At 41.7% G+C, this 16,999-nt stretch overlaps 1 protein-coding gene across 3 annotated transcripts in view; it reads left to right on the top strand.

Moving 5' to 3' along the window:
• Positions 1 to 6,461: 6,461 nt before the first annotated feature.
• The window catches only part of LOC106588219 (protein PRRC2A), a 53,733-nt gene continuing 43,195 nt past the window's right edge, over positions 6,462 to 16,999 (top strand). Inside the window, exons 1-2 of one of the 3 annotated variants that reach the window (XM_082970323.1) lie at positions 6,462 to 6,587; positions 12,764 to 12,915. In XM_082970323.1, coding sequence (XP_082826449.1) covers positions 12,801 to 12,915 — 115 coding nt within the window. In that variant the 5' untranslated portion in view covers positions 6,462 to 6,587; positions 12,764 to 12,800. Of the gene's footprint in view, positions 6,814 to 12,763; positions 12,916 to 16,999 lie in introns of all 3 variants that reach the window. The other 2 variants (XM_014176994.3, XM_082970324.1) reach the window with 2 other exon arrangements.

Here is a 16,999-nt window from a genome sequence, read left to right as displayed (position 1 = left end):
ACTCTTAATATTTATTCTTCCTTTTTCTTCAAGGAAGCAGATGTTCTTCTAAGAGACACCCTAGAGGCAGCAAGGTGGTGTGTACGCCAAACATTTAAAGGCACTGTTTCCCTCCCTAGTGTAATTGGGATGGACAGGGAAGACCGCATTACAACCCTTATTTTTTATTTATTTATTTTTATTTTATTTTGCCTTTATTTAACCAGATCGGCCAGTTGAGAACATGTTCTCATTTACAACTGCGACCTGGCCAAGATAAAGCAAAGCAGTGCGACACAAACAACACAGAGTTACACATGGGATGAACAAACGTACCGTCAATAACACAATAGAAAAGTCTATATACAGTGTGTGCAAATGTAGTAAGATTAGGGAAGTAAGGCAATAAATAGGCCATAGTGGTAAAATAATTACAATTTAGCAATTCAACAAGGGAGTGATAGTTGTACAGAAGATGAATGTGCAAGTAGAGATACTGGGGTGCAAAGGAGCAAAAAGGAGGAGTTGGCTTTGGGGATGACCAGTAAATTATACCTGCTGGAGCGTGTGCTACGGGTGGGTGCTGCTATTGTGACCAGTGAGCTGAGATAACGTGGGGCTTCACCTAGCAAAGACTTATAGATGACCTGGAGCCAGTGGGTTTGGCGACAAATATGAAGCGAGGGCCAGCCAACGAGAGCATACAGGTCACAGTGGTGGGTAGTATATGGGGCTTTGGTGACAAAACGGGTGGCACTGTGATAGACTACATCCAATTTGCTGAGTAGAGTGTTGGAGGCTATTTTGTAAATGACATCGCCGAAGTCAAGGATCTGTAGGATAGTCAGTTTTACAAGGGTATGTTTGGCAGCATGAGTGAAGGATGCTTTGTTGCGAAATAGGAAGACGATTCTAGATTTAATTTTGGATTGGCGATGCTTAAAGAACTACGGTTGTATGATGGCCTGGATGAAGAGGAAAATATTCTCAAGGAACCATTCATGTTCCAGTTACAGAGATATTATGAGATGTTCTACGTGGAGGCAGTTGACAACAAGAGAATAACTGTCTTTGTCTCTTTTGAGGAGCAGGAGTGAAGCCATTTTTGAAGAGTGGTCAAATCTTGTTTTTGTCTGCTGTGTTAATTGTTTCAATTGTGTTATGTTGCTTAGTAAAGATGACGTAGAAGTCACCCGAATCTCTGATCTCTTTACTGGAGCTGTCACGCTCTGACCTAGGAGAGCTGTGTTTTCTCTGTTTAGTTAGGTCAGGGTGTGATAGGTGGGGGGGCATTCTATGTTTTGTTTTTCTATGTTTTAGCCGGGTATGGTTTCCAATCAGAGGCCACTGTCTATCGTTGTCTCTGATTGGAAGCCACACTTAGGCAGCCTGTTTTTCCCTTTGTTTTCGTGGGTAGTTGTTTTCTGTTTCGTTTAAGTACCTGACAGAACTGTCGGCTGTCATTTTGTTTATTTTGTAAAGTGTTCGACTTTTCATTAAACTTCAAGATGAGCACTCAACACGCTGCGCCTTGGTCCCCTTTATTTGACGCCCGTTACAGAACTACCCACCAAGATTAGACCAAGCAGTGTGGATCAGAGGACTGGACCTGGGAAGAGATCTTGGATTGGGCAGGACCTTGGACAAGACCGGGGGAGTATCGCCACCCGCAGGAGGAGATAGAGGCAGCGAGGGCGGAACGGCGATACTGGGAGGAACGGGCAAGAAAGCAACAGGAGCCCGAGAGGCAGCAGCAAAAAAAAATTGTGGGGGGGGCACACAGGTAGATTGGCTAAGGCGGGTTTAAGACCTGAGCCAACTCCCCGTGCTTACCGTGGAGAGCGAGTGACTGAACAAGCACCGTGCTATGCGGTGATGCGCACTGTGTCGCCCATGCGCACTCACAGCCCGGTGCGCTCGGTGCAAGCTCCTCACCATTGTCGTGCTAAGGTTGGCACTCAGCCAGCAAGGAGTATGCCTGCTCAGCATTCCTGCCCTCCAGTGCGCCTCCATAGCCCAGTACGTCCTGTGCCTGCTCCTCGCACTCTCCCTCCAGTGCGCCTCCATAGCCCAGTACGGCCGGTGCCTGCTCTGAGCACCCGGTCCTCAGTGTGTCTCTCCAGTCCGGTGAGACCTGTTCCAGCTCCACGAGTAAAGCCTCCAGTGATAATCTATGGTCCGAAGCCTGTAGAGATGATCCATGGCACGAAGCCTCTAGTGATGATCCATGGCCCGGAGCCTGTAGGGATGTTCCATGGCACGAAGCCTCCAGAGGTAATCCATGGCAAGAAGCCTGTAGAAATTATCCATGGTCCGGAGCCTGTAGGGATAATCCATGGCAAGAGGCCTGTAGGGATAATCCATGGCCCGGAGCCTGTAGAGATGATCCATGGCACGAAGCCTCCAGTGATGATCCATGGCACGGAACCTGTATTGATGATCCGTGGCATGGAGCCTGCAGCAACGGTCCCTAGTCCGGAACCTCCGGCGACGCTTCTCAGTCCGGAACCTCCAGCGACGCTCCTCAGTCCGGAGCCTCCAGCGACCCTCCTCAGTCTGGAGCCTCCAGCGACGCTCCTCAGTCCGGAGCCTCCAGCGACAATCCGCAGCCCAGAGTCTTGAGCGGCGGTCCGCAGCCCAGAGTCTTCAGCGGCGGTCCGCAGCCCAGAGTCTTCAGCGGCGGTCCGCAGCCCAGAGTCTTCAGCGGTGGTCCGCAGCCCAGGGTCTTCAGCGGCGGTTGGCGTCCCAAAGCCTCCGGCGATGATCCACGGTCTGGGTCCTCCGGACACACAGAAGCAGGGGGATCAGCGGTCGGTGGGGGTGCTACGCCCTGAACCAGAGCCACCGCCAATTATAGATGCCCACCCGGACCCTCCCCTATAGGTTCAGGTTTGCGGCCGGGAGTCCGCACCTTTGGGGGGGGGGGGGGGGTACTGTCACACTCTGACCTAGGAGAGCTGTGTTTTCTCTGTTTAGTTAGGTCAGGGTGTGATAGGTGGGTGGGCATTCTATGTTTTGTTTTTCTATGTTTTGGCCGGGTATGGTTTCTAATCAGAGGCAGCTGTCTATCGTTGTCTCTGATTGGAAGCCATACTTAGGCAGCCTGTTTTTCCCTTTGTTTTCGTGGGTGGTTGTTTTCTGTTTCGTTTAAGTACCTGACAGAACTGTCGGCTGTCATTTTGTTTATTTTGTAAAGTGTTCGACTTTTCATTAAACTTCAAGATGAGCACTCAACACGCTGCGCCTTGGTCCCCTTTATATGACGCCCGTTACAGGAGCTGGTATAACTTAATGGACAAAGCACATTCAGCTTGTCAGTATGTCTATATGGTATAGTCTGTCTCCATTTTCATGAGGAAAGTAAATAGCAGTATAAATCAGGACAGGTAGCAACTGTGTGTGTGTATATGCTCAATTAAATAATATAATTACAAAGTTATAACATTTATCAACACAATTTTAACAGTACATGACTTACTTAAGTATGTTCACTGCAACAATATCAGTAGCTTGTCTCAAAATATAGCATAAAGCAAAAAGTGTTACAACACATCTGCTGGTACCACTCTATAATATTTCTTAAGATCTTCAAAAATGAAATACGTCTGTATTCAACGTGTGCCTTGCACAAACGTGTGTGTGTTTGTACTCAGTGTGTGACTGTCAAACCTCAGATGGGCAAGAAAAAGGTGGGTGGGGTCAAACGTGGGACTCTGCCCACATTGAGCCAGGCCCCGAATTGCACACTGCAGTCAGGGGTATTTTGGGTTCGGCAGCAGCTTGAAGGCCAGCGACTCCGAACACCTGAGCTGGACAGGAGGGGGAGCCAAAGCGAAAGCTGGTGTAACACTAATGATTAACTTTAGTGGTTTTTATGACCAAACTCAAGGTTGATTTGTTTTCTATCCAAACAAATTCCCTTTCAAGATCAATGTCTTGATTGCAATGATTACTGTGTGTTTATGTTACATAGAGCTAGTTAATGCAACAACAAAAAAAACTTAATGGAGGTGAGTAAAACGATTCATAAAATAAATACTTTAAGCGTTGACCACTGAAGAAAAAAGTACAAAAATTACCCCACTTGAAAGCTTCTCTATCATCTGCATACGTTTTAGTAATCTTCATGAATTGGTCTACTGTCCATCTTGACATAATGAAACTGTTCATGCATGGTAAATAGATAGAACTCACAGAACATGAAATTATTTTACATTTACATTTACATTTACGTCATTTAGCAGACGCTCTTATCCAGAGCGACTTACAAATTGGTGCATTCACCTTATGATATCCAGTGGAACAACCACTTTACAATAGTACATCTATATCTTTTAAAAAAAACATTTTTTGGGGGGGTTAGAAGGATTACTTAATCCTATCCCAGGTATTCCTTAAAGAGGTGGGGTTTCAGGTGTCTCTGGAAGGTGGTGATTGACTCCGCTGTCCTGGCGTCGTGAGGGAGCTTGTTCCACCAGAGCAGCGAACAGTTTTGACTGGGCTGAGCGGGAACTGTGCTTCCGCAGAGGTAGGGAGGCGAGCAGGCCACAGGTGGATGAACTCAGTGCCCTTCTTTGGGTGTACGGACTGATCAGAGCCTGAAGGTACGGAGGTGCCGTTCCCCTCACAGCTCCGTAGGCAAGCACCATGGTCTTGTAGCAGATGCGAGCTTCAACTGGAAGCCAGTGGAGTGTGCGGAGGAGCGGGGTGACGTGAGAGAACTTGGGAAGGTTGAACACCAGACAGGCTGCGGCGTTCTGGATGAATTGTAGGGGTTTAATGGCACAGGCAGGGAGCCCCGCCAACAGCGAGTTGCAGTAATCCAGACGGGAGATGACAAGTGCCTGGATTAGGACCTGCGCTTCCTGTATGAGGCAGGGTCGTACTCTGCGAATGTTGTAGAGCATGAACCTACAGGATTGGGTCACCGCCTTGATGTTAGCGGAGAATGACAGGGTGTTGTCCAGGGTCACGCCAAGGCTCTTAGCACTCAAAGTCAGAAGTGGAAAGAGTGCTGAAATATCCTACTCAAGTAGAAGTTCTGTTACTTTAATTACATTTTATTCAAGTAGCAGAAAATTGACATTTAAAAGTCAAAGTCAAAGTCAAAAGTAGCTAAATTAAAAGCTACTCAGAGTAAAAGTAATTGAGTTACTTAAAAAAAAAAAAACATTGACCTTGATAATTAAGGTTACCTGAATGTTGCTACACATGATCTTTTCCATGCATTAAATTCAAAAAGGAAGAGAGGAAATTGTTACTTAACATCTTAGACCTTCCATCAAAATACATGTTTCACATTTAAAAAGCATTCTCGAAAAGCTTCACATCTATTTGGTATTTTATTAGGATCCCCATTAGCTGTTGCAAAAGCAGCATCTACTCTTCCTGGGGTCCACACAAAACATAAAACAATACAGAATGACATAATACAGAATATCAATAGACAAGAACAGCTCAAGGACAGAACTATATAAAAAAATGTAAAAGGCACAAGTAGCCTACATATCAATGCATACACACAAACTATCTAGGTCAAAATTCCGACATTGAAATGCTGTCTCAAAGCGTTGAAGAATGGAAATAGTTTCAGTATTTCATCCACAAGTTATAATCAACAATTAATGTTTTGTTATGGATACAGCTTTTGTACTGTATCAGGATAGTGCTGCCAGTCTATAGTCTACAATGAATTAATCAATGAAATTACTAATATATTAATGAATAATTGAATGAATGAATTACTAATAAATGAATGAATTACTAATATTATTGACCGTTTTTTAAGGGGAAGTTCGCCCATTTCACGTGGACTTATTTTCACTGTTTCTGTGCTTGTAGTTTGATCCCCCAAATTGTATTTTGTTTATTTTTTGTTTGGTCAGAGAAAATTGGTTGTCACTTTTTGAGTCATCACTTGCCATTGACTACAATGCATTATGAAACGGTGTCTAAAGCATGTTAGAAAAAGCTCCAAAACACTCATATTACATCAGAATCACATTCTGAATGTCTCTGCATTCGATAAAAAAATCGTGCTCAAAATAAAAATAAGAAAATATATTAAAATGTTAAAACAGTTTTGGGGGATCAATTACAAGCACAGAAAGAGTGAAATTAAGGCCACGTTAAAATGAGTGAACTTCCCCTTTAACGCTATGGTCATGCATGAGAGCTGATCAAGAGGAGCAAGGCATAAACTATTGAATTGCATTATATTGTGAGTGAAAAACACACATTTGATTTTGTTTTGGTGTTGATAAATAGCAACCAGACAGTGAGACAAGATAAACACAGTAGACAGTTCGCTGATCAGAGTGCTGTAAAATACATCATGTAGCTAAATGTCTACACGACCTGACAATGTAGGATAGGGCGTGATTTAAATCCATGCAAATGTTGAAATAATCCAAAATGTTAAATCTGATAGGACAAAATGCGGATTCAGACTCATGATGTTAATTTGACCCCGCCCTCTTTGTGTGCCCTCCACCCCCTCTGCACTACCGTCTCTAGTAGCCGTTGACGGCTCTTGTAGTGACGGATTAAGCGCTCCTGTAATATTTTTATTTTTCATTGGTTTTGTGGAAAAAGAAAAAGGAGTACAAGTAAGCCGCTTTACACACATCAATCTCCAGTATCCCCTCTCTTATTTTATAACGTTAATTAATTTCTAGTTTGAGCTAGCAAAGTGGTAATTTTGCTAGCAAGCTAGGGTAAACGTTACTTGCCAGCGACAGCGTGAGCAATAAACTAGCTAACGTTAGTTAGCAGAGGGCTAACGTGATTACATTATTCTGCGATACAACTCGAGACAAGTCGGGACAAGACCAGGTTAGTAGTTACATCTTGTATTTCCTGATGTAAAATATTAGCTAGCTAGCTAACCATATTATAGTTGAAATGTAACGATGGCAACCGCAAGAGATGTGTGCTAATGTGGTAACATTAGTTAACTAACGTTAGCATCGGCTAACAGTCACTCGCTAGCGACAATAGTGTTGGTTAGCTAGCTATTAGCTGGCTGGTTTGGTTCATAGCAGGGCGAGATGTAGAGAGATCTATTACAGATGGCTAGGTTACTAATTTAGATATATTGGTTCTACTGTATAATTATACAATAATCTTGTTACACAACAGCCAAGCCCATGTATTTCACGGCGTGGATCATAACTACATGCAATGTTTGCATCGTATCGTTAGCTAGCTTAATTGCTAACCGGTTTATTATAATGCATATGGCCTACCCGCACCGCCATTTTGTTTTGTTCTCTTCATAAAATAATTTGTCAAATCGCATAGTTCCTAGAAATTGGGCTTTATACAATCTATACTAAAGTATTAAAAACTGAGTTGATTGACGTATTCACTGTGATTCAACGAGGACTGTAACTAAACTATTTTAACCACCGCAATTTATCTGGATATGCATTACGAAACATCGCAGTCCCCCTCCCAACGTGAATATGAAGGCCGCATTAGATTGCTATTCAGAGTTAACTATGGCTACAGTCAATGTGATGTTTATGCTAGTAACTATTTTTGGTGAAGCGGTATACTTGGACTGGGTTGTGCTGACCCTTGCCTTTGAGTGTGTTGTTATGATTCTGATGGCATGCTGTGGCTGGCCCTGAACTCCTTTATGCGTTACAAGGCCCTTTCCTGGTGTATTACATTGATGGCTTGCTTATCTGCCCTCTTAATCCCTGAACAACATGTTATTTGCCTGCCATCCCACGACCTAATTTTCTAATCTCATCGGGGTATTGAGGCACACAAGGTGTGCTGCTATTTGGCAGTGTTTGGGACAATAGTATTACTAAAAGTACATTGATCCCATTAAAGCAACCCGTATCTTAACGTCATACAAATGTGCATTGAACACATCCTTTATTTATCATGTAGTGTATTTAATGGTGGGTGCTTGCCGGTCTCTAATAATGTTGTTGCAGTCTTTTAAATGGGTCAAGTTATCTTGTCAGTTGCTCTTGTGGTTTGCAGTGCACTATTACAAGGGTTCTCAAACTTCTTGAGGCCGGGGAACCCTTCTGTGATGCAAAGTAATAAGGGACCCCTCATAATTAGAACACAACTTGAGATACAAATAACATACAAGGTGCTTTACCATGATTTGAGATGTCTCGGGCCCTGGGAAGGAACATTTTAATGGTCCGCCTCTTGGCATTGGAGAGAAAATATTACAGTTTTCAAGCTAATTCCTTGCAATTCTACACATTTTGTTATGGGGCAGCGAAATGTTTTGTCGCAGCTTTAAAGCTAATATCCTGCAGAGCGCTGAGACGATTTTTAAACATCTAATTGACCGACTGCAGTAAAATGATTTAAATTCCATTTAATTTGTTTTACTGTGATCTCAATACGCACCTTTCTCGAGATAAATCAGATCATGCCGAACTGTGCGATGCAGTAAGGTGTTGTAGTTTCCAACAGACCAATTTTCTACATAGTTTAGTGCAGAAAACGTGCTGATTAACTACGATGACCATATTCCATAGTGGGGGCTACTTGTCCGGTCTGTAATGTGAATAACTGATGGTTAATAAGTGATAATCCATCATGAGACTTTTATTGTTTTATTCTGCGCTACAGCATTCAACCAATAGTGCATTTAAAGTTTAAAAAATATGATTGAAATCGAAAATCTTTCTATTGTTAATAATCTAACTGAAACCGAACCGACCTCAAAAGGCACTAATCGCTCAGTACTAATCCTGCAATTCTACACATTTTTCCATGAGGCAGAGCGAGAACTTTGCCATATTAAAGCTTATAGTTCTCTCCAGTGTAATTCTATGAAATATGACCTATAATTAATTACAATATGAGTGAAATAGTTTTCCCACCCAAACAATTGTAGTTAAGTATGTTTAAAAGCAGCCTTTTCTGTGTTGGAATAGTGTGTGGGCGTACCCCAACAACAGAATGGTGTGGGCGTTTACCGGTCAATATTAATGCGAGTAGACCGTTGATTGGTCAGCTCATCCTCCTCAGGCCATCGAACCGACCTCAAAAAGGCACTAATCGCTTAGTTGGGTTAGGGTTTTTTAAGTGTTTTTTTTTTAATCTAACTTATGCATTGGCCACATAAGATTATAAGATCAGTCAACAACATTATTTGGGTATGAGTTAACAGAATATGCATTTATGTAAATACAATTTTGGGGCAATTCAAGAAATATTGAGTTGAACAATTTATAATTGGCAGAGTACTGTGCATACCAATATCACTGTGAGCCTCCCAGACCCATTTTGTGCAGGACCAAAAAATGTATGCAATGTAATATTATTACTCTAAAATGTATTACACCCCTTAAACTTATTCCTTTGGCCGAAGTTAATTGCATCTGTAAACATAGAGTAATCAAATCAAAATCAAATTTAGTTTGTCACGTGCCGAATACAACCGATGTAGACCTTACAGTGAAATGCTTACTTACAAGCCCTTAACCAACTATGCCGTTTTAAGAAAATACATAAAAAATAAAAATTCTGAAAAAAAGTAAGAGATAAGAAAAACAAATGATTAAAGAGCAGCAGTGAATAACAATAGCGGGGCTATATACAGGGGGTACCAGTACAGAGTCATTGTGCGGGGGCACCGGTGTCGAGGTAATTGAGATAATTGTGTACATGCAGGTAGGGTTGTTAAAGTGGCAATGCATAGATTATAACAGAGTTGTAGTGGGGGGGCAAATAGTCTAGGTAGCCATTTGATTAGCTGTTCAGGAGTCTCATGGCTTGGGAGTAGAAGCCTCTTGGACCTAGACTTGGCACTCCGGTACCGCTTGCCGTGCGGTAGCAGAGAGAACTGTTTATGACTAGGGTGGCTGGACCAGTCATAAGTCTGGACACCTACTCTTTCCAGGGTTTTTCTTTATTTTTTACTATTTTCTACATTGTTGAATAATAGTGAAGACATTGAAACTATGAAATAACACATGGAATCATTTAGTAACCTAAGTGTTAAACAAATCAAAATATATTTTATTTGAGTTTCTTCAAAGTAGCCACCATTTGCCTTAATGACAGCTTTGCACACTCTTGGCATTCTCTCAACCAACTTCATGCGGTAGTCACCTGGAATGCATTTCAATTAACAGGTGTACCTTGTTAATTTGTGAAAATACTTTCCGTAATGAGTTTTAGCCAATCAGTTGTGATAAGGTAGGGGTGGCTCAGTTGGTAGAGCATGGTGTTTGCAACATCAGGGTTGTGGGTTCGATTCCCACGGGGGGCCAGTACAAAAAAAAAATGAAATGCATGAAATGGAATGTATGCATTCAATACTGTAAGTCGCTCTGGATAAGAGCGTCTGCAAAATGACTAAAATGTAAAAAAAAAAAACATGTGGTATACAGAAGATAGCCCTATTTGGTAAAATACCAAGTCCATATTATGGCAAGAACAGCTCAAATAAGCAAAGAGAAACGATACGCCATCATTACTTTAAGACATGAAGGTCAGTCAATCTGGAAAATTTCAAGAACTTTGAAAGTATCTTCAAGTGCAGTCGCAAAAACCATCAAGCGCTATGATGAGACCAGCTCTCATGAGGGCCGCCACAGGAAAGGAAGACCCAGAGTTACCTCTGCTGCAGAGGATAAGTTCATTAGAGCTACCAGCCTCAGAAATTGCAGCCCAAATAAATGTTTCACAGAGTTCAAGTAACAGACACATCTCAACATCAACTGTTCAGAGGAGACTGCGTGAATCAGGCCTTCACGTCAAATTACTGCAAAGACACCACTACTAAAGGACACCAATAAGAGGAAGAAACTTGCTTGGGACAAGAAACACGAGCAATGGACACTAGACCGGTGGAAATCTCTCCTTTTGGTCTAGAGTCCAAATTGGAGATGTTTTGTTCCAACCGCTGCGTCTTTGTGAGACGCAGAGTAGGTGACCAGATGATCTCTGCATGTGTGGTTCCCACCGTGAAGCATGGAGGAGGTGTGATGGTGTGGGGGATGCTTTGCTGGTGACACTGTCTGATTAACTTAGAATTCAAGGCACACTTAACCAGCATGGCTGCTACAGCATTCTGCAGTGATATGCCATCCCATCTGGTTTTGCGCTTAGTGGGATTATCATTTGTTTTTCAACATGACATTGACCCAACACACCTCCAGGCTGTGTAAGGGCTATTTGACCAAGACGGTGAGTGATGGAGTGCTGCATCAGATGGCCTGGCCTCCACAATAACCCAACCTCAACCCAATTGAGATGGTTTGAGATGAGTTGGACCACAGAGTGAAGGAAAAGCAGCCAACAAGTGCTCCACCTGTGTTGGAACTTCAAGACTGTTGGAAAAGCATTCCAGGTGAAGCTGGTTGAGAGAATGCCAATAGGGTGCAAAGCTGTCATTAAGGCAAATGGTGGCTACTTTGAAGAATCTAAAAATGTTTTAATTTGTTTAACACTTTTTTTGGGTTGCTACATTATTCCAAATGTTTAATAGTTTTGATGTCTTCACTATTGTTCTACAATGTAGAAAATAGTAAAAACAAAGAAAAACCCTTGAATGAGTAGGTGTGTCCAAACTTTTGACTGGTACTGTACATTCATTCTAATCTTGACAAATCCATCCTTAATGTTCTGAAATCAAAACATATATCAAGCATTCTACTTTTTGCCACAAGGACTCAAACGTATATGTGCAGTAGGGTGATGAAACCCCTACTACATCACAAACAAACTTCTCCCAAATAGAAGCAGATTTTCTGTCGCTATATTTGACATAAATATTTCTACTATAATGTGTGGAGGGTCACCAGTCAAGTCAGTGCAGTTGTGGAGAGAGATGTGTCCTGTTGTAGTGATACTAGCCCAGCAACATGTGACAGAGCTGACATTCTCACCATGCAGTACCAGCACAAACAGGACTGTTGTTTTGGGTGACGCACACAGAGACAGTAGGTAGGTTGGTATGTCTTTTCTGGGTCATTCTAGAAAAAAAAACCTTGAATGAGTAGGGGTGACCAAACTTTTCCTGGGACTGTATATATTTTGAGATTTGACCGCGGACCCCCTGCATTTTTTACGTATGGGTGGTCCCGGGAATCGAACAAACCATCCTGGTCGTTGCAAGCTCCATGCTCTACCAACTGAGCTACAGAGGGCCCAAGTTGCGCGTTAATTCATTTGATAATCAACTCATTGTGCAGTTTGTAATTTACCTCCATCTTTGTAAAATGACAAGGGGGCAACATTTTCCTCAAACAAGATTGCGCCGCCTACAAAGACGGATATTGTTTTTGTAATATTTGATCCGTTTGCAGACATAGAACAACTCTCTAGCTGTAGGCAAATCTTTATGAATTGGACCGATGTCAGCCCAGTGGATTTTATTGGTGAGCTGTAAAATGGGCTGAACCCTGGTGGTGTTGCCATGGAGGCAACCCCTCTCAAGGCAGACCTAGAAAAAGTGAACGTAATTTATAATGCATCACCATGGCAACTATGCCATGGATCGCATTATTCTCTTGGTACAGTATTTCCTGTGTTGACGTGTTCATGGCAATGTACTGTTCACGTGCTAGCTCTGCTCACACATTGGTCTCTGTTATTGACCTGTTCTGAGCGCTGTCCTCCCCCTCTGTCTGTCCAAACTACAAACTTTGTAATGCATACACTGCTAAGCAAAGACTGGATATCGGGACTCGTTTTGTTGTTTAGAACCTGCATCAACTCAACACCACGTTTACCTTCACGTTCAGTGACGCATACATGGTGTCAAATGTCTCCATCTCTTTCTCTCCTCCAGTCTCAGGGCTCACCTTACTCAATGAGCGGACAGCGCAATGTCAGAGCGCTCTGGGCAAACTGCAAAGGGGAAGGATGGCAAATCCAAGTATGCGTCTCTCAACCTGTTTGATACCTACAAAGGAAAGAGCCTTGAAGCACAAAAGCCTGTTGGTGAGTATTCTCGTTTCCATTGTCCAGGTAGTGTGTTAGTGTGTGGAACAATGTCAGGTGTTGACGTGAGGTGTCCGGATCATTTTCTGATCCATCATAGGTGATTGGATTTGTTGATATCGATTATGATAAATGGGTCATATTATGCAATCATTTTTCAACATGAGATGTATGGGCCAACTTGACTAGAAGTGCAAACATAACCCACATTTTAGTACTTAACATTTTAGCGTTTAGTTTTCCATTTTAATGTCACATGCACAAGTGCAGTGAAATGCATTTCTCGCAAACTCAAAACTATGGCTGTGGCGGTCAATTTCGTCAGCCAGTGATTGTCAAGTAATTATCTGCCGGTCTCACGGTACATGACCGTTTAATTAACCTCTCTGGGCTCGGTGGGACGAAATCGTCCCACCTACGTAACAGCCAGTGGAATCCCGTGGCGCGTTATTCAAATACCTTAGAAATGCTATTACTTCAATTTCTCAAACATATGACTATTTTACACCATTTTAAAGACAAGACTCTCGTTAATCTAACCACACTGTCCGATTTCAAAAGGCTTTACAACGAAAGCAAAACATTAGATTATGTCAGAGTACCCAGCCAGAAATAATCAGACACCCATTTTTCAAGCTAGCATATAATGTCACATAAACCCAAACCACAGCTAAATGCAGCACTAACCTTTGATCTTCATCAGATGACAATCTTGGGACATTATGTTATACAATACATGCATGTTTTGTTCAATCAAGTTCATATTTATATCAAAAACCAGCTTTTTACATTAGCATGTGACGTTCAGAACTAGCAAACTTCCGGTGAATTTACTAAATTACTCACGATAAACGTTCACAAAAAACATAACAATTATTTTAAGAATTATAGATACAGAACTCTATGCACTCGCTATGTCCGATTTTAAAATAGCTTTTCGGTGAAAGCACATTTTGCAATATTCTAAGTAGATAGCCCGGCATCACAGGGCTAGCTATTTAGACACCCACCAAGTTTAGCCCTCACCAAAGTCAGATTTACTATAAGACAAATGTTATTACCTTTGCAGTTCTTCGTCAGAATGCACTCCCTGGACTTCTACTTCAATAACAAATGTTGGTTTGGTTCAAAATAATCCATAGTTATATCCAAATAGCGGCGTTTTGTTCGTGCGTTCAAGACACTATCCGAAAGGGTAAATAAGGGTTACGCGCCCCACGCGTTTCCCGCCTTCTGAGAGCCTATGGGAGCCGTAGGAAGTGTCACGTTACAGCAAAGATCCTCAGTTTTCATTAAAGAGAGCCAAGAAGAACAAGAACTTGTCAGACAGGTCACTTCCTGTAAGGAATCTTCTCAGGTTTTTGCCTGCCATATGAGTTCTGTTATACTCACAGACACCATTCAAACAGTTTTAGAAACTTTAGGGTGTTTTCTATCCAAAGCCAATAATTATATGCATATTCTAATTTCTGGGCAGTAGTAATAACCAGATTAAATCGGGTACGTTTTTTATCCGGCCGTGCAAATACTGCCCCCTACCCCCAACAGGTTAACAAAGAAACAGGTCCTATATGCTTCATTTTGTTATTTCACTTTAGTTGTGATATGAACATTGGGCTAAATGTTTTGATTTTTAATACATTCTAAGGCTGCATGATGCGACTGAAGATTATTTTAAAAAAGTTGCATGAAAGGCTTGAGCGCTGCTTTGTTTTTTGTGCAGGCTGTACACATTTCATCAGTCTCTCATTCACAATTTGACAAGCACTTGATAATGCATCGAATTGCCCGGCGGCATCCTCTTTGTGTGGCCGTAATGACCCCTAAATAAATCCGTGGCTGTTGTGCCCTTGGGCTGAATATAATAATTATAAATAGATGTCGACCGATTAATTGGCATGGCCGATTTAATTAGCGCCGATTTCAAGTTTTCTTAACAATCGGTAATCTGCATTTTGGACGCCCATTATGGCTGATTACATTGCATTCCACGAGGAAACTGTGTGGCAGGCTGACCACCTGTTATGCGAGTGCAGCAAGGAGCCACGGTAACTTGCTAGCTAGCATTAAACTTATCTTTATAAAAAAACAATAAATCTTAACATAATCAGTAGTTAACTACACATGGTTGATATTACTAGGTTAACTAGCCTGTCCTGCGTTGCATATAATCAATGCGGTGCCTGTTAATTTATCATCGAATCACAGCCTACTTCGCCAAACGGGTGATGTTTTAACAAAAGCACATTCGCGGAAAAAGCACAATCGTTGCACGAATGTACCTAACCATAAACAACAATGCCTTTCTTAAAATCAATACACAGAAGTATATATTTTTAAACCTGCATATTTAGTTAAATGATATTCATGTTAGCAGGCAATATTAACTAGGGAAATTGTGTCACTTCTCTTGCGTTCATTGCATGCAAAGTCAGGGTATATGCAACAGTTTGGGCCGCATGGCTCGTTGCGAACTAATTTGCCAGCATTTTACATAATTATGACATAACATTGAAGGTTGTGCAATGTAACAGCAATATTTAGACTTAGGGTTCCCACTCGTTCGATAAAATATGGAACGGTTCCGTATTTCACTGAAAGAATAAACTTTTTGTTTTCGAAATGATAGTTTGCGGATTTGACCATATTAATGACCAAAGGCTCATATTTCTGTGTTTATTATAATTAAGTCTATTATTTAATATTTGTTTGAGCGGTGGTAGGCAGCAGCAGGCTTGTAAGCATTCATTCAAACTTTACTGCGTTTGCCAGTAGCTCTTAGCAATGGTAGATTCACAGCGCTGTTTATGACTTCAAGGCTATCAACTCCTGAGATTAGGCTGGCAATAATAAAGTGCCTATTAGAATATCCAATAGTCAAAGGTATATGAAATACAAATAGTATAGAGAGAAATAGTCGACACGTCATAATTCCTATAATAACTACAACCTAAAACTTTTTAACTGGGAATATTGAAGAACTGGGAATATTGAACCACCAGCTTTCATATGTTCTGAGCAAGGAACTTAAACGTTAGCTTTTTTACATGGCACATATTGCACTTTTACTTCCTTCTCCAACAGTGCGTTTTTGCATTATTTAAACCAAATTGAGCATGTTTCATTATTTATTTGAGACTAAATGGATTTTATTTATGTATTATATTAAGTAAAAATTTGTGTTCATTCAGTATTGTTGTCATTATTACGAATATATAAAAATCGGCCGATTTAATCAGTATAGGCTTTTTTGGTCCTCCAATAATCGGTATCAGCATTATCAGTCGACCTCTAATTATAATTCCCTTGGGGCTTCTGAGTGGCACAGTGGTCTAAGGCACTGCATCTCAGTGCTAGAGGCCTCACTACAGACCCTGGCTCGATTCCAGACTGTATCACAACCGGCTGTGATTGGTAGTCCAATGGAGCGGAGCACAGTTTGCCCAACGGGGTTAGGGTTTGGCCAGGGTAGGCCGTCATTGTAAATAAGAATTTGTTCTTAACTGACTTGCCTGGTGAAATAAAACAAAAATTCTCCCGACTGCGTGGTCTGAAGCACCTTTCACTCACATGGCTCTCTGTCAAGATGAGTAGACCAGAAAAACAGCAAAAGCATTCTATGTCAATCTACTATCCCCCATAGTATAAAAGTTGACCTACTCTATCTTGAAATAAATATTCCCAAACATAGTCTGGGACAGTTGTGGGATGCGAAATATCCCAAATTAATGCAACCACTGCCATCCAAAACCCCCCCAATTTTTAAGCAATGAGGATGACACAACAGATCAGAACGTTTAGCTTAAAAATTAGATCAACTATGAAGCTATTTCTTCACATTATAAGCGCAGCAATGTGCACACGGCAGTAGGCGCGAATGTTCCTTTAGCAGGGAAACGCCACTCTCAAAAGTGACTGCACATGTGATGCTTTTATTATTTACATTTTAGTCATTTAGCAGACGCTCTTATCCAGAGCGACTTACGGTAGTGAATGCATACATTTCATACATTTTTTTCCCCCGTACTGGTCCCCCGTGGGAATCGAACCCACAACCCTGGCGTTGCAAACACCATGCTCTACC

Source organism: Salmo salar, chromosome 27 (assembly GCF_965601325.2).
Source record: "Salmo salar chromosome 27, fSalSal1, whole genome shotgun sequence".
NCBI classification, from domain to species: Eukaryota; Metazoa; Chordata; class Actinopteri; order Salmoniformes; family Salmonidae; genus Salmo; species Salmo salar.
Note: the sequence above shows the minus strand (reverse complement) of the source record. Positions and strands in the feature narration are given on the sequence as shown.